Source organism: Prionailurus bengalensis, chromosome F2 (assembly GCF_016509475.1).
Source record: "Prionailurus bengalensis isolate Pbe53 chromosome F2, Fcat_Pben_1.1_paternal_pri, whole genome shotgun sequence".
Classification (NCBI taxonomy): Eukaryota; Metazoa; Chordata; class Mammalia; order Carnivora; family Felidae; genus Prionailurus; species Prionailurus bengalensis.
In genome coordinates this window covers 57,494,094-57,515,501 of record NC_057353.1, presented here as the reverse complement: position 1 = coordinate 57,515,501, position 21,408 = coordinate 57,494,094, and the positions used below count along the sequence as shown (strand labels likewise).

Sequence of the window (21,408 nt, the reverse complement as noted above, 5' to 3'; positions counted from 1 at the left end):
GTGTATATATATATATATATATATATATATATATATATATATATGTATATATATATATATCCTTTGTCTATAATTTTTCAATTGCCTGTGGTTGACTTTCCATAATATAGCTTCCCAGGTTTTTTTCTACCTTTTTTTTCCCTTTAATGTCCCATCACTTCTTGGTTCCCTAAGAAAGATACTGGCATTGCTAAATATTGTGCTAACCTAACTTTCTACTCTTTTGGAAACATTGTTATGCCTATCTCTCTCTTTCCTCCTGATGAACCTGACTCATCCTTGAAGGCTCAAATTAAGCAGATTCTCTTCTTTGAGGACTTAATTCATTCCCTTTTCCAGACCCCTGCCCCATGAACATATCTTGTTTTATAGAGTTTATGACATGCTTACTTTATGTTTCTGTGTTTTGCATGTGAGAAGTGTGAGGAAGGCAAATTGCCTCTGTTCAAATCCTTGCTGGCTGAGATGTAAAGGGAAAGAAAATTCTTCTCTACCCATTAATTTCCCAACTGGACTAAGAATTACATTTACATGAGACAGATTAACAGGAGGAAAAAAAAAGTTTTATTACATGTGCAAGGAGGCCAAGTAATGAAATTGAAACCTAAAGAAATGATCAAGGCAGGTAGTTTATATACTTTTTCTACAAAGAGACAATGAATCTCTGAGGACTCGGCAGGACAAAGAAAACTTTGGGAGCTTCAGTTGGTAGGAAATTCTAAACAGAATTTAGACCGGGGTAGTAAATTAGCAAGCGTTATTTATACAGCCTCCTTGGCTGTAAATTTACCATCTCTGGTGATAAGGATGTCTCTCTACCTCCTGGTACAGGGAAGGTACTCTTCATGTGGGAGACTTATTTCTTGCTTTCAGGGGGACAGAGAGGAGTCTGAGTGTCCTTGAACAGACAGTCTATTAAGTAACATTTATTCAAAATAAGCAGTATGCCAAAGAGGCTTCTCGGGGTGGTCTGCCTTGACCCCACATATGCAAATTATTTAAATACACATCTAGCTTTCTTTTTTTCCCCTATAATAATAGTACATATGGCTAGATTTTTCTGAGCCGCATATAAAATAATTCAAAAACTTTTCATGCAGTTCCTGGCACACCCAATAAATGTTATTCGGTATGTTTATGTTATGTTAGATGTTTATTCAATAAATTTTAATTAGTACAAGTAATACGAATACCACACAAACACATACCTGGCACACAATTGTTGGCATGACTAAAATATGAATGCATAAATGACGAAAGAGTGAATAAAGGAAGGGGACTTTCAAAATACTTTGTGTGGTCTTGATCTCCCTGCTTTGTGTATATTCCAGTATATATCAGACAAGGATTAGTTACTGTTTTTTACAGAAATCTGTCTCAGATTGTGTTGTCTTTATACCCAGAGGTACATAATCTGATCTTAGTTGTTAAATGTGTAAGCATTTAGTACATATCAATAGCTACATATTTATTTTCAGAATAATATTTTGGGAAATATTTGGGGAAAAAATTATAAGCTTCACTTAAAAACTGATTTCATGGATATTTTTTTCAGGGCAAGTCTAAAAATGTCATTTAAGTTAAAATATAAGTGAATCTATATGAAGAAAGTTATTCATTTAATATAAGCTATGCATGGATATTGCAAACTTATGAGGTGTAGGCCATTGTCTTATTACCTTTGGGTCTGTATGGTTATCCCCTTTACAGTTAAGTTTCTCTTTACAAGTTCAAATCTTTGTTACTAATATTATTAGTAGCTCTTTGCTCCAAAGCTCCCACTCCCTCACATGCACACATATGCTCTCTCTCTTTTTTCCCTATATTCTATACTTCTGTCTGTTTCAGGTAGATTTCTACATCTCTTTTCTCTATACTTGATCTCCCTTATTTTTCCCTGCGTTTTGTCGTCTCCATACTCTGCTGCTCTGGCTACACTGTGGCTTCTCCTTGTGCACATCCCCCTGCCACCTGCCTGCTAGTCACTATGATCATGAGGCTGGTCCTGACTGATCTGCACTGAGCACCTGTCTCTCTCTCGCGTTTCATACCTTCCCGGGGAGTCTGTTGCCATACTTTTGGAATAATAATTTTGGGGAGGTTCAACCCTATGTGTAAGAGAGACAGGCTGCTTCGGAAGACATACCTTTTAACAGGGTCATCATTCAGAAAATTCCTTTCAGGGAGCTGACAGTAACCACATTTTTATGTTACTCCTTTGCTTTAAAGCCCTCTCCTAACTGCCTCCCTCATACTTTGGAGAGAGGGACCAGCTAAAATGCTTCTGAGTATTTTACTTTTTAATCCTTTATGGCCCATTACTCAATTGTTAATTTTATGACTGATTGCCTCTTTTAACGATGATTATACTGAAGTGCACAAATCCTTGCCTAAAACAATATGAGTCCATGACATATTTAGGATTTCTGTCAGGAATTCTCCATAATTCTAGGACCTTCTCTCACTAAGATACTTTACTCTGTCTTTTAAAATATGGTAATTTAAGTGGCTATTATGCACATAATTTTATTTTTGAAATACAAAATAACCCTACAGGAAACCTAATTATGAGTCATTGTAACAAAGAGGAGTAAATAATCCTCATGGAAATGGTCTCCTTTGAAAGCTTTTTAGGAAACAAAATTAAATTCTACTAAGGAAGAAAATCTATCTTTTTTAATGTTTATTTTTGAGAGAGAGAGACAGAGCACAAGTGGGAAAAAAGGCAGAGAGAGAGAGAGAGAGAGAGAGAGAGAGAGAGAGAGAGACACAGAACCGAAGCAGGCTCCAGGCTGTGAGCTGTCAGCACAGAGCTCGATGCAGGACTCGAACCACAGACCACGAGATCATGACCTGAGCCAAGTTGGACACTTAACCGACTGAGCCACCCAGGCACCCCAGAAGAAAATCTAATTTTATCTGAAAGATTTTCTTTTGCATACAAATAACAAATTTTGGCAATTTCACATAAAAATACTTTTCTTAAATGGATATTTATAGTAATGCTGCGTTCCTAGGCCAATTTATAAATATTTCCTATTTTCTTTGGGTTGTATCAAATTATTTCAAAAATGAAAACTAGTAAAAATAGTGTCTGGAGCAATAGATTTTAGAAATTTTGTAAGGTAAAACAAAAAAGTAAGTAAACAACAAAAATATAAACAAATGGGACAAAGTTTAAATGGAACTATTTAAGAGAAAATAAAAATATAACCTAGTAAGTCTTTGGGAATGCTCTCTAATATGTTGAAAAGCTAATAGTATATATTTGATCTTTTTTCTTTCTGAATAATTTTTAGTAATTCAAATACTCTTTGCTCCATTTTTTGTTTTCTGTGTGTATGTCCTGAAGGTATGGAGTAGGTTAAGGTAGTTGGGCTGCAGAGTAAAGTAGAGAAGTTGAGTGTAGGCTAGAGAGCATAAAGAACAGCTAGATGGGCAGGGCCTTATGTGTCAACAGGGATGGAAGCCATTGAAGGGTGTGGTCAGATTTGAGGTTTAAAAACACCACTCTGGTTATAGCATAGAGATTATAGCATAGAGGATAGTTAATGTAGATGAAAAGGCCAGTTAGAAGGGTTAGTTATGAGGGTGTACTGCAGAGATGAAATTATGATATGATAATTTTTTTAATGTTTATTTATTTATTTTGAGACAGAGAAACCACAAGCAGGGGAGGGTCAGAGAGAGAGGGAGAGAGAATCCTTGTTGTCAGCACAGAGTTCAAGGTGGGGCTCAAAGTCACAAACCCTGAGACCATAACCTCAGCCGAAATCAACAGTCACCCAACTGACTAAGCCACCCAGGCACCCTGTTATGATAATTGACACTCAAATGGCAGCTATACAGATGAAAAAAACAAGACATTGAGGATAGGTTGGATATGAGAATAAATGGTAAGGATTAAGGAAAAATGAAAATGCTTACTTCTAGCTTCCTGGTTTATGCAACTCTGTGGCTGGTGATTTCATTTACCAGTACTGGGAGATAATGGGAGAGGACCAATTTTGAGGTCCTGTTTTGTAAAAAAAAAATAACTTGAAAGTACTTTTAATAAGTACTTATTAATAAGATTTAATAAGCCTAGTGTACTTTGAGGAGTTGCTTTTCTCTGGACCGGGTTTATTCGTCTCCAAAATGAGGTATTTACCCCAAAAGACCCAATCAGTACCTACTGGAATTACAATGTTATCATTGTGATTTCAATTGTGTATAAATTTACAGAAAAGCAGAAAATTATATACTTGAAATTGTAAACTGAGGATTTGAATCTGGTGTTAAAGGAAAACGGATGAAAATAGACGTCTAGGGAAGGGGATGGTATAATGAAACTGTAATTTGAAGGATATTATTCTGACAGCTGGACTGAAGCAAGAGAGAAATCAGTGGATGGGAAATCAGGGAAGAGGCAGAATCAATGAAGGCCCAAATTGTAGTAGGGACTCTGGAATAAGCAAGATTAGAGTTTTAGGCAGTGTGTAGCATTAATTAGCAGTATTTGATAATGTAAGTCAGAAAATGAAAGGGAGACAAACTAAAACTAACAATTTACATTGTTTTCAAGCTTTGAACATGAAAATGATGGAGACACAAGCATGTATTTAAAGGATATTGTTAGGACACTTGAGGATATTGAGTTTATCTGACATGCTGAGTGCATAACTATGCCATATTTCAAAAAGTAAACTAATTTTTCTAAGAAACATAATCATGCAGCAATAGAAGGACCAGATGGAGCTTTACCTTCAAAAAGTTATTAAATAGCATTTACAAAGTACATGCAGAAATTTATTCTAAAAATTATAGTTGCTACTAATAATACTTTCTACAACTTGTTATAAAAGTTCTATTCTTACTTATTCTCTGATTTCATTTTTCAGCTCCATGTGGTGGCCATTTTTCTGCACCCAGTGGATTGATTCTCTCACCAGGATGGCCAGGATACTATAAAGACTCTTTGAACTGTGAGTGGGTGATTGAAGCTGAACCCGGACACTCTATCAAAATTACATTTGAAAGGTCTCTACCAATATTTTTCTACCTTTAAAAAAGTACATGTTATCTAAAACAATAGTCGGCATTATCCATTTTATTTACTAAATCAATGTATAGTTTTATTGTAATAGTTTCTGTGCCTTGAATGCTTCAGACATTTGTCCCCTTTAACCTTTCAGCCTGTTGTCAAGTTGATTTTCTATTTGTTCAATGTTCTATCAGTACTATTGAGATATGAAAGGTGGGCCAAATATGGCACACTATCTAAATATGAACATGGGGCCCTTAATTTAATGTGTTTAGCTGCCCTATATATTTTAATTAAAAAAATTGTTTAATCTTTACTTTTGAGAGAGAGACTGAGAGAGACAGAGTGAAAACAGGGGAGGGCTGAGAGAGAAGGAAACACAGAATCTGAAACAGTCTCTGGGCCCCGAGCTGTCAGCACAGAGCCTGACATGGGGCTCAAACCCACAGACTATGACATCATGACCTGAGTCAAAGTTGGACACTTAACCAACTGAGCCACCCAGGTCCCCCATATTTGTCCTGTATTTTAAAGGGCCTGTGTTTTCTGCTGTATTTCAAAAGGCAAAATTGTAAACACATTTGAATTTATACTGTATTGCAGCTTCAGCACTTAAGCACACTACCCACATCCCTACACCTACAATTCCTTCAAAAACACGGCTGTGCCAAATTCATGTGTATTAATGGTTGGCCAGTTGAGGATATTTTTTCCTAAGAAAACTAATCTTACTGATCAAATAATCTATACCATGAAAGACCATATTAACTATTACAAAGTTAAAGAATGAAACTTCAGGTCTTTGCTTGGATCAGTATTCACAAATGGAAATGGACACATTTATAAAATTTCCTAATTTTATTATTGACTCCCCTCATCTTCCAACCCCTTTATTTAACAGAATAAGGGACCAGGGCACCTTGGTGACTCACATGGTTAAATGACTCTTGATTTTGCCTCAGGTCATGATCACAGGGTCTTGGGGTAGAGCCCTGCTAAGATTCTCTCTCCCTCTGCCCCTCCCTGACTAGCCCTTACACTTTCTCTCTCTTTCTCTGTCTCAATAAAATAATAATAATAATAATAATAATAATAATAATTTTGAAAAAGTTACCTTTGTAAGCTTTGTAGTCACACGGAAATCATACAAACATATAAATATAGCAGAATTATGCTGATGATTGAATTCTACAAACATAACATGATCCTTCCCTAATTCAAGAGGGTCTCCAGTGAATTAATCTATCCACACTAGTGTTAAAAGTTGAGAAGAAAACAAATTCTGTTTGACAGATGTTAGTATTAAACATTTCACATGAGACCATCCTACCTGACTATAGCCCACAAACTTTCTTACAACTGTATTAATTTGCTAGGGCTGTCATAACAAGATACCACAGACTAAGTGGTTTAAACAACAGAAATGAATCTCCTCACAGCTGTGGAGGCTGGAAGTCTGAGATCAAGGTGTCAGCAGGATTGTTTCTTCTGAAGTCCTTTGTCCTTGGTTTGTAGATGGCCATCTTCTCCCTGTGTCTTCACATGGTCTTTCCTCAGTGTGTCTGTTTCCTAATTTTCTCTTCTTACAACGGCAGTGTTCATATTAGACCACCCATATGATCTCATTTTACCTTAATTATCTCTTTAGAGGAACTTTTTCCAAAGGTAGGCACATTCTGAGGTACTAGGGATTAGGACTTCACATATGAATTTTAGGGGGACACAAATCAGCTCATAACAATGACTTACACACTAAAAAAAAGTTTATATTTAGAGGGGCACCTGGGTGGCTTGGTCGGTTAAGCATCTGACTCTTGATTTCAGCTCAGGTCATGATCTCTCGGTCCTGCGATGAAGTCCTGAGTCAGGCTCTGTACTGGGCCTGGAACCTGCATGGGATTCTCTCTCCTTCTCCTTTTCTTGGCCCCTCTCCTGTTCACTAGGGCTCTCTCTCTCTCTCTCTCTCTCTCTCTCAAAAGAAAAAGTTTATATTTAGAATACTTTGGCAGAGCTTTTTGTGGTGATGTTGAAACCATATCCTTTATTCAGAGATACAGCTTGCATTGCCATAGCAATTTTAGTGAAAATCATACTATTTATTCAGAATCAAGTCTTTATCAAATAACAGTGTTCCATGAATGTGGGACCCAAATTACCAAACTTACTTTATTACACAGATTTTTATTCTGTTTGGAATATACAATATGACATAATAATTGATCATATCATTGAATAATTTAAAAAATTATATTGATTTGTTCCTAAGAATTCACTTTCTCTACCTCCCAGCTGACTGAAATTATAGATGACTTTAAAAATAGCTTATATTCATTATGTTATATTCAAGTCTTAAACACTATATAAGCATAATACTATCACTAGAAAATTCATTTAGGTTTTATTAACACAAAGTGCATTATTCCATTGAAAAGCACCCCCTGGTTTACTAGTGTGAGTCATTAACCATCATTAAATAAATAAATAATATCTGATATCTTTCAGCCCTAAGTAGGCTGAGTTGCCAACTGGAGAAGCAGATTGCAAAGCTATGCTTATAATTCAGAGCACCACACTTGCGACTTTTGATTTTGTACTTTTGTTTGAAGACACATTTTCTCTGTCCAAAGTTTTTAACATCTATGTTGTATCCCTCCCAATAGGCAGTTACATGGGCCTCTTTGCTGCTTGCCTATCTTGTGTAGATATCTTCAGAATTATCTAAAGTGAACTCATGTATATCACAGCCTATATTCTATTTTTTTTAATGTTTATTTACTTTTGAGAGAGAGAGACAGAGTGTGAGTGGGGCAGAGGCAGAGAGAGAGGGAGACACAGAATCTGAAGCAGGCTCCAGGCTCTGAGCTGCCAGCACGGAGCTTCAAGTGGGGCTCGAACTCACAGACTGTGAGATCATGACCTGAGCCAAAGTCGGATGCTTAATCGACTGAGCCACCCACAGCCTATATTCTAATTTAGACTATCCCAGACTTAACTTCCTGGTAAAAAACTCTTCTCAGCAATTTTTATAAGCTGTAATACCAGTTAAATAGACAAAAACCCAATTTAATTTTGGTAAATATAGTTACTTAACACTTTTTACTCTGCCTCTTTCTTATTCAATTATCTGCTTACTGAGACACAAATCCTTTAAGTTAGGCTGTAAGCAGGCATTAGCCTGAAAAGTGATTGTCATTGCTAGGATTTGTGCACAGCAACAATGGATAATTCTGTAGGGGAAACAGAGCAGGCCTTGGTGAGAAATGATTCCTAGAGCCCAAAAATCTTCCCTTGAGCACCCCTGAGCAAGTCTTATCAACTGTGCCTCTTTTCTTGGTCCCTAAATCACACTCTGAAGTAAATTTTAAACCTCCTAGCTCCTTCACCTCCTTGATATCAATGTCTGTGTGTAATATAATACACATACACACACATATACAAATATATGTATATATATGCATGTATGTAATTCCTTGTTAATTAGCTCAAACACTGAATGAATTAAGAGTTAGAAATGCTTTAAGAATTTTTTGATGTTATTTTCACTATTTTAGAATAGACAGGGTGTAGCTGTATCAGTATATTGCTTTTGAATTTTACTTTTTTAAAAGAATTTTACTTTATAGTTGTGTAAAGTTATATAAAGTTATATAAAACTGAAATATTCATTTGGCAGCTTGAGTCCTCTATCTACCCTTCCTTCCTGCACACACACATATACACACACACAAGCCCATTAGATTCTTGAGTTGTATTTATTTGAAAGGAAAATTATTTAAATATCTTCCTCCATTTCTTCCTTTCTGAAGCTCCTTTAATGGTATAAGATTTTGCTCTAGGGTTATCCATAGTCATTGTGCTTGGTCATAAAACTGGTTTCTTTAAAATAATCCACATCTTGGGGTGCCTGGGTGGCTCAATCGGTTAAACGTCTGACTTCCACTCGGGTCATGATCTCACTGCTCATGGGTTCGAGCCCTGTGTGGGGCTCTGTGCTGACAGCTCAGAGCCTGGAGCCTGTTTCGGATTCTGTGTCTCCCTCTCTTCTGCCCCTCCCCTGCTCACGCTCTGTCTCTGTCTCCTTCAAAAATAAGTAAACATTAAAAAAAAACTAAAAAAATCCACATCTTAAGTAGCTGTCAGATGGTAAGGAGTGGGTCAGTAGTGAAGCAGTGAGCAAGTGACTTCATCGAGTTAAAAAATAAGTGAGAAGTTTATTCATTAAGTGAGAGGCATAAAATAGTCACCTTGAAATCAGAAATATGTACATCTATCACTTCCTTGTTTACTGACCCTAGAATATCTTGTTGCTTCATTTTCCCCATAAGATTGTTTTGAGAAACAAGATATCATCTCTAAGGTAGCAAACAAGAATTACATTCTTGAAAAACCGAATTCCCTTCTGATTTCCAACCAAGCTATTGTAAGAACATTGGTTGCGGTGTGCATGGGTGGCTCAGTCAGTTGGGCGTCCAACTTCGGCTCGGGTCATGATCTCACAGTTTGTGGGTTCGAGCCCCGTGTCAGGCTCCGTGCTGACAGCTCAGAGCCTGGAGCCTGCTTCGGATTCTGTTTCTCTCCTCCTTTCTCTGCCCCTCTCATGCTCATGCTCTGTCTCTCTCTGTCTCTCAATAATAAAAAAATGTTAAAAACAAATTTGAAAAAAGAGAACACTGGTTGCAAACTCTAATAGTTTTTGTCATTCTGAGAATACTTTTCATAGAATTTAGTTCCAAAGAATGAAATGTATTTATTACTGAGTTATGTCATTTGCTTTCTAATACCTAGAAATAACTTAATTTGGTTCGAATGAAAATTTAACCAAATACTATGATGAAGACGGTGGCATGGCTATTTTCCTACTTTCTCAAATGTAGCAATTGTTTAGATTTAATTTACAGGAAAAAAAGAAAGAACTAAAATATTATAAATCTATTAGCCGTTAGTTGGCTGCTTGAAATTATCTCAAGTACCTTAAGTCAATGAAATCTTAAGAAATCAAATTGTCTATCAAGTACAAAACAAAACAGTAATGCCAAGTAACCTATGTGGTTTTCTAACTGTTTATCTCTTCTTAACATAGCCAAACAGTTTGCAAGTCTCATTTTCAGATCTGCAGAGGAATTTTGCTTTGTTTCTTCCAACAGTTTGTAAATTTTCTCAATATTTGCCAGCTTCTAAATGAACTCATTTCCTGTTTATTAATCATCCTAAGTCTGTCTTTCTATCCCTTTTCTTGTCTTCAACTTCTAGACCACAGCCATCAGTATCAGTCTTCCAGACAGCAACTGTTTTTTTTTTTATTATTATTATTTTTACATTAATGAGGACTATTTCAATTTGGTCGGAATGGGTTTGGATTACATCAAGAATGTTTTTAAAAGACAACAAAAATTGAGTAAGATAAGGTTGATTTCATTTTGAATATCATCTAGTGGTTCCATAACATTTGTTTATGAATAACACTAACTTTAATGTCATAAACAAATGAACACTAGATTGAGACAATTTATGAGGAATGTGTACAACTATCTTGAAACACAAAATGAAAGAAATTCAGATTATTGTGTAACCCTAATTCATTTCCCTTATTATTGTAATGTATTTTTATAATTCCTTGAGGCGAATCTGTGATGATTTTCTTTTTAAGGATTCATTCCTACTGAACATTGTTCTCTACATCACCAGTTAATGCTGCTATTCTATTAAGACTTGTCTCTTTAGGTTTCAATTCAGAGTAATCTCTGACTCTTCTGTGCATTTTAATTTGGTTATCATCAGCTGACTAGCTATCGAAATGAAACTCCAGTTTTAATACTGCAATAAACTGACTACAAAACAACCAAATAATGGATTCACAATGTACCATTGTCTGATCATTTACTTAAAGGACGTAGTGTATTCCTATATATTTCCTATTCTAAATTGTATTATTGGAAAAGTTATTTTTAGACCAATGCAATATATTCCATATTGCAAAATAAAGACTAAGATAAGCTTATGAAATTCATTCATTTTACTAAGTATATTGTTAACAGGATATAAAAGTGGTACAGATGGAAAAATATTTCAATTGCACTTCTTAAATAGTATTGAATTGTACACTTAATTTTTACTACTTATATGCTGTATTTGTAATTGTATTTTATAATGAAATAAAGTTTCTGGTTTTTAGATTTTCCATTCAATTGTTTGGACCAGGTTTTGAGTTTTCTTTTGTTTTGTTATTTGAAGAATAATGTAGTTTAATTTTGTAATACTGGAAAAGGCTGGCAAGTGTATAGTAAAGTAATCTTTTGAAAGTTGATGGACATTGTAACTAAAAATTATTTTCAAGAGTGTACTGGAGACAACTAGTTACCAAAAATGCATTGGAAGATACATTTTAATTTTTTTAAGTTTATTTATTTATTTTTGAGAGTGAGAGAGAGAGAGAGAGAGAGCAAGTGTTCAAACAGGGGAGGGGCAGAGAGAGAGAATCCCAAGCAGGCTCCATACTAACATCATAGAGCCAGATGCATGGCTCGAACTCATGAACTGTGAGGCAATGACCCGAGCCAAAACCAAGAGCCACCCAGGTGCCACTGAGCCACCCAAGGTTCATGGTAAACACTAAAGTATCTAAGTATATCGAATGCTTTGTATAAAATTGGTAACAACCATAGAGTAAAGAAAGATATTTTTGTCTTTAAAATATATTAATTCTTTCATTTATCCAATAAATAATTGAGTGTCTGCCATATGCAAAGCATTGGCAAATACAGACACCGTTTGACCTTGTGGAACATATAGACTCTTAAAGGAGACACCTATCAAACAAGCAAACACAACCATGATTGGTATCACAAAAGGTGCAATAAAATGAAGCAATACAGTAGGGAAACTAACCTACACTGATATCAGGGAAAGGCTGCTTCTGGACATATTTAAGCTGAAAACTGGAGGATATGTAGGAATACATTGGTAGAAAAGGAATTTCCTGGGCTGCAGGATCATCAGGGACAAGGCAATAAGTTGCTCAATTTTCCATGATTCTAAGTAAAGTTTTTCCACGGCTAAGATTTCTGATTTCCAATTCAGAATGTTGTACAATCTTGAAGTGCGGGAATGAACACAAAATGTTATTTTGTTGATAGTATTTATGCATGTTAAAATATTGTTGATCTGTGTTGATTGCAATTTATAAAAATTACGTCTTCTGAAAGAATTGAAAATGATAACAGTAACAACCACCAGAAATCTAAAAATACAACTGACCAGCTTTTCATGGCTTAGTATAGTCATTAGGGAGAGAGAGACTTGGGTTTGAACCATTTAAGTTCTGCAGGCCTCAGTTTTCTTACCTGCAAAATGAGTATAATAAGGGCTCACTTACTGGGTTAGTTTAGGGCTTGGATAGATGAATGTAGATAAAATATTTAGCAAGAGCCTCAAGCACTTAGTGAACATCAACTATATCATCATTATTGTCATTACCTACTTATAATTAGAACCACTATTTTGAAATTAAAAAAAAACTATTTTTAATGGACAAAATAGACTTGTCAAAAAAAGGACCACTCTAATAAAGCAGAAGTCGGATTTGAAATCTATATGCAATTGCTATAAGAATCTGATTATTTGATTGAAGATAAATATAAATCACATAGTTTTCCATGAAATGAGGAAGATAAAAGAAAAGCAACTCCCGAAATATGTGTGGTCAATGAAAAGGTCATTTATTTACTGAGGATGTTCCACAATATTTGAAAGAAATCTTACTTATGAACAACAAATGTATGCACATGCCTCTTTCAGGACAATTTCCCATAAGATGAAGAGCTTCAGAGGAGGTCTTAAGTGATATATGATATTAGATAAGCTAAAGAAAAAGTATAACACAAAAATGGTAAAAAGTTTAAATAGTCATTTAAATAGCAATCTAAATTATTGTTTTCCTTATAGTGGTATTCTAATAAAAATATTTCTACATGTGTCTCTTAATCTCAGGTTTCAGACTGAACTGAATTATGATGTTCTGGAAGTTCATGATGGGCCAAATCTGCTGTCACCCTTACTTGGATCTTATAATGGTACACAGGTGCCCCAGTTTCTATTCAGTAGCAGTAATTTCATATACCTTCTATTTACAACAGACAACAGCCGTTCTAACAACGGTTTCAAGATTCATTATGAAAGTAAGTAATGCCAAAATATATTTTGATTTCCCTATTCTGTTTTCCCTACATTTGTATTACCATTGTATTACTAAAAGAGCTACAAGATTTATTAAGAAAATACAATTAAGGCTTTCTTTGAAGAGAATGCTAATGGTTTACAAGATAATAATGTGTTTTTGTAAATTTTACAAGAGATTTTTCAACAATATCTACCTAACATTATTATGAAAGGAAATACTAACAGATTGTCAGAAGTATCAAATAACAAATTTTGAAAAATGAGTTTCTGTACTAGTAATTTGTGCACAATTTTAATAGTGCACAATAGTAGTAAATATCAATCTAGGATGTATATGAACATTGACAAAATTTTTAGCATGTGCTTCATATCATTCTTTTAATTTTACCTACATTAATTGCACACATTTTCCATTTAAAATATTCAACTTTATTATTTTGTATAAAATATTGAAAAGTATATTAACATCGAAAAGTCCAGTACATACACATATATTCAAATATGGCTAACGTAACTGCTCAAAGACCGCATATTAAAACAAGCTGTAAGTCACAGTGTTGAAATAAGCTTGTAATAATCCCACGTGCAGTCTTATTTAAAACATCTAAAATACATCTGATATTTAAAAATAATTTGATCCTGGTATATACATAGAAACAAACTTTTTTTAATTTACAAACATGTGGCATATTTATACATATGTGGGTGTATTGCATATGATGTATACATGTAAATTCATCCATGCGTGCATTTTCATCCAGGGTACATCACTGTGTATCTGCATATGAAAAGCAGTTTTGGTGAAATGGTTCTAATAGCACATTTAAAGGGTTATTGCAAGATATCTTTATATCAGGTGCAGATAGGTATTATTTCACTTCTTTTTATATTCAAGCCTCCAATACCCCCTTCCCTCTCAAGAAAAATGCCTGCATTTGAAATTTATATCTTTATTTTCTATATTGGGTGTCTTTTTGGTAGATCTGGTTAATTGACTCATGGGCGTTTAAAACCATAACCAATATATATTCATTGCTTTTTAAAATATTATATTTTCCATAATATTTTTTAATTATATTAACTTCTCTTTATTTAGAGTTTTATGGCATGGGGTTATATTTCTTAGATATTGTTATAAAATGTAATAAGAGGGTTAACACATACTTATAAGTTAAAATGAACTGAAGGACCTTAATTGAGATTTTTAGTTTAACATGTATGTGTTAAAATTGAGTTGGAGTCATTTTTTGCAATCTATTTCAAAATTCTTACTAGCAATTCATTTTTATCAATATGTTACAAATGGGCAGGCACCTTTTCCGTTAATCTGTTGCTATATTCTATACCTAACAAATCACATTCAATCCCACCGCAACCCAGGTGTGTGGTCTTTATCACATGTCAGATACAGGAAAATTTTTAACATTAAATAAAATTACACATGCAAAGTGTGATTATAATAGCTAGCATGCAATTAGTCCTCAGTGAATGTTAGCTCTTATATTTTTTCTTTGAAAACTAATCCGATGAGGAATTAAAATGAGATGTCAAGCTCAAGCGTATTCCTTTGCTATAAAAGAAATTATTCGCCAACACTTGTTAAAGACAGCAGAGCAGACTTTTATTACAATGGTGTTTCATATTAAGGGAGAGAGATTGAGCTCAGCTCTGACTACAAGTGGGAATTTCTAGTCATGGAGCAAAGTGGGGACCGGTGGATCGGAATTGCTAAGAGGAACCATTAGAGTTAGGGGAAATCTGGCTAAACACATTAGACAGGGTTTTTGCTAAAGGCAACCCAGAGTGAAAAGATATTGAGAGTGGGGAATAAGGAATTTGATCAGATAGCCTTATCTTGGAGGAGGATTTTCAATAAACTGACCCAGCAGGATTTCTGCTAAAACTGGACTAAATGGGCCACTGGTGAGACCTAGTCAAAAGGGTTCAGTGGAGCTGGACTAAAGTTTGGTCAAGGCAGAGCATCTTTGTCAGTCAGAAAATCTGTCACCCATAAGCTCTTGGTAACATAATCAAAGTTACTATTGGAGGCTAGTGACTAAAAAGACAGAGTGGAGGCTGAGACCTAGAGAGGCTGAGATTGATAAAAGACCTACTGGATGTTGGCTTTGGTCAAATCTGGCAGCATGCAGTAATGTTCAATTTAAATTGGTTTACAAGAAATCACTTCCTCTCATTTTTTATTCTATTTAGTGTTGTGGTTTAATTACTACTATGAAATAATCTCTAACATCACAAGCCCTTTCGTTTCAGGAACACAAACAAGCAAAGATCTATTTTTGTTGTTGTTACTTAATAAGTTTCCCAGCTGCAGGTAACCAGCTATTTTTTATTAAATGAACCATTCAAAACCTCCAAAATCAGTAGAATGAAATTTGATTATTACACTAATTAAAACTATAAGAACACATTTGGTGTTTGGTGAATTTATTTTTTTAAACTACATCCATTATAAAGGAAAACTTGATTTTCCCAGGAGACCAAGATTTGATGTATTATTTGCAGTATTAAAATTGCTTGCACTCCAGATTTTCATTTTACTCCCTCTGCTGGGGCACTATTTACTCAACTCTACTTTCTTTCAAAACAAGGAGATTGCAAAAACTGTACAGACAAAATAAAATTTATAGTTTTCAGAACACATTAAAAATTAGGATAATAACAACATGGAATAGAGTTTAGGAACATAACCCATTTTGTGTTTCGGTAGTTTCCCCCCCTGCCTCCCAATAAACACTTCTGCTTATTATGTTGTACTTCTTTAAATACAAATATAATTGAGTCTTCTTGGATGTGTAAATAACATATAAAACAATACAATTATAAGTGGATACAGAACAAATTTATAGACACAGATACCCATCTCCAAAGACGTATTTTTGTATGCATGTATACATATTTTTTTTCAACTGTGGAGACTGGAAGACATCTAAGAGAATATACTGTTTAAAGAACAGTTGTTACATTTAAAGTCAATACATATGAGAAAGGTAGAGAAATCAAAACATTTCCACTGCTTTGATCTATTTGCTTGTCAATCAATTATGAAATATCTCTTTAGACTTATCCTTTGGGTGCTAGATATATACAGTACGGTAAGGGACATAAAAGAAATGCAAGATCTTACCGTATCCATCAATTGGAGAGACAAGAAGGATAAACTAAATGATTAACCTTTACTGACCTCTACTCCAAATAATCTGAAACCATTAAAATCACTTTGGGATAATTACATTTGCTTGTTTTTTGCTTTTACCATGATTTACATTGTATGTGACTTCTTCAAGCACACATTTCCCTGATTTCTTAAGACTTCACTACAACATTGGAGTTTTGGATAAAGGAAAGTTACAGAATGAGCCAGAGCATTAGAAGATCATGACTTGAAGGAGAGGGCATCTGAGCTTGTCTGGTAAAAATTGAGAAGATTTTATAAATGAAGGGGATGACTGAGGGTGTTTGTGGTATTGAAATAAAATAGAAAACTAGTGAGGAAACTTAACCTGACTGGAAGGAAAGATGACTACTGAGAGATAATGAAAATTGCAAATAGTAGAGTTCAGTTTGGAAGTCTTGAATGTCAGGGTGATGACTGAACTTGGTGTCATAAACATATGGTACAAAAGCAAAGAAATAGCATATTTTAAGGATACATATGTCCAAAATTATATCCCAAATGGACTGGAGATGAAGGATACTGAAAGAGCGGCCAGGGATTATGGTTTGTCCTACATAATTGAAGTGATGTAGGCCTGGGGTAGGGTAAGAGAAGTAATAAATGACATTATGCTTTTCAATGAGGATGGATTTCAGGTACATTTTGTGAAGGAAAAACAAAACTGTGAGAAGGAGTCAAAGGTGAATGAGGGTTTCAAAGCCTTGGGTGCCTAGAAGACAAATGGTCACATGGAGAAGAGGAACATAGCAGGTTAAAGTAATTGTGTTAAAGATAAATTTTCGTTATTTTTAAATTTCTCATTAAAAACAATAGCATTTAAATGAAATGAATATGTTTGATAAATATATTTAAAATGCATAATCGATCTCTTTAAAAAGTGAACTCCTATGTTTTTTGTATCTATTTTAAATACTTCATTTTAAAGTTGGGTAGCTAATACAAGTAAACCGTTTCTCTTGTGAATGTGATTTAATCAGACACAATTTTAAAATGCTAATTATTGTATTATTGGAATATCAAAACAACAGTTATTCATTGTCTAAGTCTTTCATTTAGGAACAAAAAGGTAATTATTTATTTTACCTTATACCTCAGTTTTCAACTCTGGGCATTTTTGCATCCCAGGGAACATTTGGCAATACCTGGAGACATTTTTGGTTGTCTTGAATGGAGGAAGTAGAGTACAGGAATGCTGCTAAACATACTGCAGAGTACAGGACAGCCCCACAGCAAAGTCATTCAATCTAAAAACTTAACAGGGCCAAGGTTGGGAAACCATGTCTTATTAAGGGAAAGGCATTGTCATGGTAGGATGTCAGTTAGGCATTATAAGTCACAGGGAGATTATTGTTTGGAGACACCAAGAGCACTACAGGCTGTTGAAACCCTGACAAGGAGCCACCAGAGCAGTTGTACTGCTTTATTACAAAGGTACTTGTGTTCACACTTTCATTTATCGCTATAGATTTATATCTATAGAATTTATGACATTATAAATTTTGATAGGTAACTGTACAGTTTCATCAGGTTCTCATAGAACCAAATGATCTGAATGTGGACTTTGTGGACAGAAAATGTCAGAAGAATTTTGCTAAACAAATTGCTAATTGTTTAAATAAAGTAATGCACACATTCATTTATTTGTGAAAATCGTAACTCACAATTGTTTGAGAAATAAGAATCAATTTTGGCAAATCCAAATCCATCAAACTTACTCTTTGTCATATTCCCTTTGTCTCCTAGGTGTTACAGTGAACACTTATTCTTGCCTGGACCCCGGCATTCCTGTACATGGCCGTCGCTATGGTCATGATTTCTCCATCGGTTCTACTGTTTCATTTAGTTGTGATCCAGGATATAGGCTGAGCCATGAAGAGCCTCTTCTGTGTGAAAAAAACCACTGGTGGAGTCATCCACTCCCAACCTGTGATGGTAAGAATTAATTCAGTATGCAAAATAAGCTAACTTATAAACAAAAAAGAAATCAATATAGTATTTATAAAATGTGAGACTTAATACAACTACAAATATTTCATATTTTAAAAAGATCATCTTGAATTTTGGTAATTATATGTTACCAGACCATTAATACAGAAAATAAAGAATGCATTATATGTCAACTATACTTCAAAAAGAAAAAAAGACAATAAATATTGATAACCAGCCAAACTAACCCTATGCCTAATGATGACATATATATGTTCAAAATATGCTGAGATAACCAGTTTAAGTGCATATTGTGTTCATCAACCTTCGACAAAGAGCTTTGAAAATGTCAGATTGGTATTAATGAATGCACTGAAGGGAGAGAACATTACCTCCCACCTTGGAAAGGAACATGGGCTAGTTCAAATTCTATCTAGTTAGCACTATGACAATGTACCCTGACTCTCCTGTGGTGACAAATTTCTGGTTATGATGAGTGTTTTTCAAGTGTCTTTACCCCTTCTTTGTTTCCATGTAGAATAAGCCAGAAATGCTTTATTTTTCAGAAAATGTATGTGAAAATACAGTGGAGGAAACTGCTTCCCTAAGATTGAGAAGTATTTTCATACCTCCTTTCTCAAAAAGCACACACAATGTAAATCTATGCATTATTTGGTCCTTGGCTTTAATTTTATTTGTAACACTATTTCCCAGTTCTGTACTTATTCTTGTTCAAGGTGGAAGATCACATTTGTCATTTTATGATTAATTTTTCAAGTACTTTCAGTACCATCATTTTTCAGTAACAGCTTTAAGCCAATTTGTTTTTATAACAAGATTTAAAGGAATCCTCAGCACATCTTCCTTGTGTTTGGCACAATACTATTTATTATAGTCAGCATTCTTCTGATTGTAAGTGACAGATCCCAACAGAAACTGATGTTAAAAAATAAAAGCAGAATTTGTTGTTTATTCAAATCTTAGAAAAGGCAGGATTGGTGTACCTCTTAAAGATAATTATAAGTGTGAATTCAAACCTTTGCAAGGCTCTATCCATTTTCTACCTGGGCTTTTCTCTGTGCCTTGACATAATACTCTTTAATTATAGCCAGTATTATCTACATGAGGGTTTAGTGGTGGAAAATACACTCTTAGAAGCATAGAAACTTATAGTCACATATTTCCAGTATCAGACAAGAATGAAAGTTCTTCCTTGTTCCAGTTAGAAAAATCCAAGGGAATATCTCTGATCAGTCCATACCTGGACCAGTTACTATAGTAAAGGAGAAGGGCCCATTATCATTGGCCTTGTCCAGGACATTTATCCATCTGTTTCTATGGTTGAGACAAAAGATAGTGGTGTAAAGGTACTGTTTGCCACACCCTGATAAAGCCATATGGTTGACATGAGTAAGTTCACCAAGATAAAAAGGTATGGAGGTAATGTCAGAAGAAGCAGGAGTATAAAAATAAGGTCCCAGTATACCAACATGCTGAAATTTTATTAATAATAAAAGTGAGTAGATCTAGAGTAACACAGACCCTCATCATCTCTTGCCAGTGCAACTACAATCAACCTTACATCAGAGCATTTTTGTCAATCTAACTTCCATCCTTCACACTGGGATTATTTTATATTATACCCATGTCAAAAATACTTAATGGCTTTCTGTTGCTTATGGATTAAAGTTCAAGTTACTAATCATGGAATTTATGATCCTTAACCATGTGGACTCTGTCCTTTTCAGTTTCTGTCTCCTTCCTGCATCCTTACAAGGCATCAACTTTTTGAAAGATCAGATCTTGTCCCTTTGAACCTCCATCTAGATATGTCCTGTGTTATATTCCTATTTAATACTGAGCATAACTTGACATGGGCTCAATTTATTCCTTTTTATTAATGTCTGAGTTTTGTATAAAGCAACTACTTAATTTTTCATTAACTGGAACTGAACTCAATACCCTATTATCTAGTATACTGACCTGATTATTTCTTACCTCCAACCTAAACATTTTCCCCAGAAGAAACTAATCCAAATTTCCTAGGATAAAGGGAGGAAATGTGAATAAATAGAATTCCCTTCCCTCATCCAAGAATGTGACCTTGATTGGCCTTGATTACCTGGATACTCAAGGTACAGAATGCTTCACTCTCACACAGATCATCTCTTGTGATGATGAACTCTTTCACAGTCCGTAGTTAACTGATTCACAAAGCAAACTAGACAATTATGATTGGTTGTAATAATGATGACAGCTAACATTTATTGACGGTTCACTATGTGCTGGTACTGCTACATTATAAATAATACTAATACTAATACTGATACTAATACTATATATATTAACTCATTTTATCTTCAAAATAACTATAAACTGAATGATATTATGGTCACCACCTCACAGGTGAGAAAATTAAGGCAAACAAAGATGAAGTATTTTGCCCTGTGTCAGGCAGAGTCAGGACTGAAACTCAGGTAGCCTAGATTCAGATCCTATACGTAAGTCTGCTATTATACTGCCCCCTGCCCACATTCTCCATAATAGTTAAGTAGTAAAATTCTTTAAAATGGAAGCACAATTATACATTTGGCATTCTTTCCTCCCTGATGCCACATATTTATTTTAAGAATTGTGTATAGCTATTTAAATAGTGCACTACTTGGAATATGTGACTAGAAAATGATACATTATCCTTTTTACTATCAATTCTTTTCAAATGGAAAGAGTACTTTGAATTCAGGTCTCTTTTCTGTATACATAGGTTTCTGAGTAAAAACTGATCCTTTTTAAATTTATCTTGTTTCATTGTTGACCAAGGAAACTTAAACCTCAAGTCAGAAATGGCTCAATTAGATTCTGTGCTGTTTTGACAATTTGATACCTTATCTTTCACCAGAGTAGCACCTGTATTGCCATTTATACTTTTCTCTATAGTACTATTTATTCTCTAATACCTTTATGTATTTACCATTCACTTTTTCTACCAGAATGGCAGTTTTATATAGCAGGAACTTTGTTAAGTTTACTACTATGCCCTCAGTGCCAAGAGCAGCTCCTGTCACACAGTTGAGACTCCATTAATTCG

General features: G+C 34.6%; 1 protein-coding gene across 1 annotated transcript in view; it reads left to right on the top strand.

Moving 5' to 3' along the window:
• The window catches only part of CSMD3 (CUB and Sushi multiple domains 3), a 1,274,540-nt gene that overhangs the window by 848,588 nt on the left and 404,544 nt on the right, over positions 1-21,408 (top strand). The window contains exons 17-19 of the mRNA XM_043601622.1: positions 4,881-5,019; positions 13,010-13,197; positions 18,138-18,326. Of these exons, the coding sequence (XP_043457557.1) occupies positions 4,881-5,019; positions 13,010-13,197; positions 18,138-18,326 (516 nt within the window). The remainder of the gene's footprint in view (positions 1-4,880; positions 5,020-13,009; positions 13,198-18,137; positions 18,327-21,408) is intronic.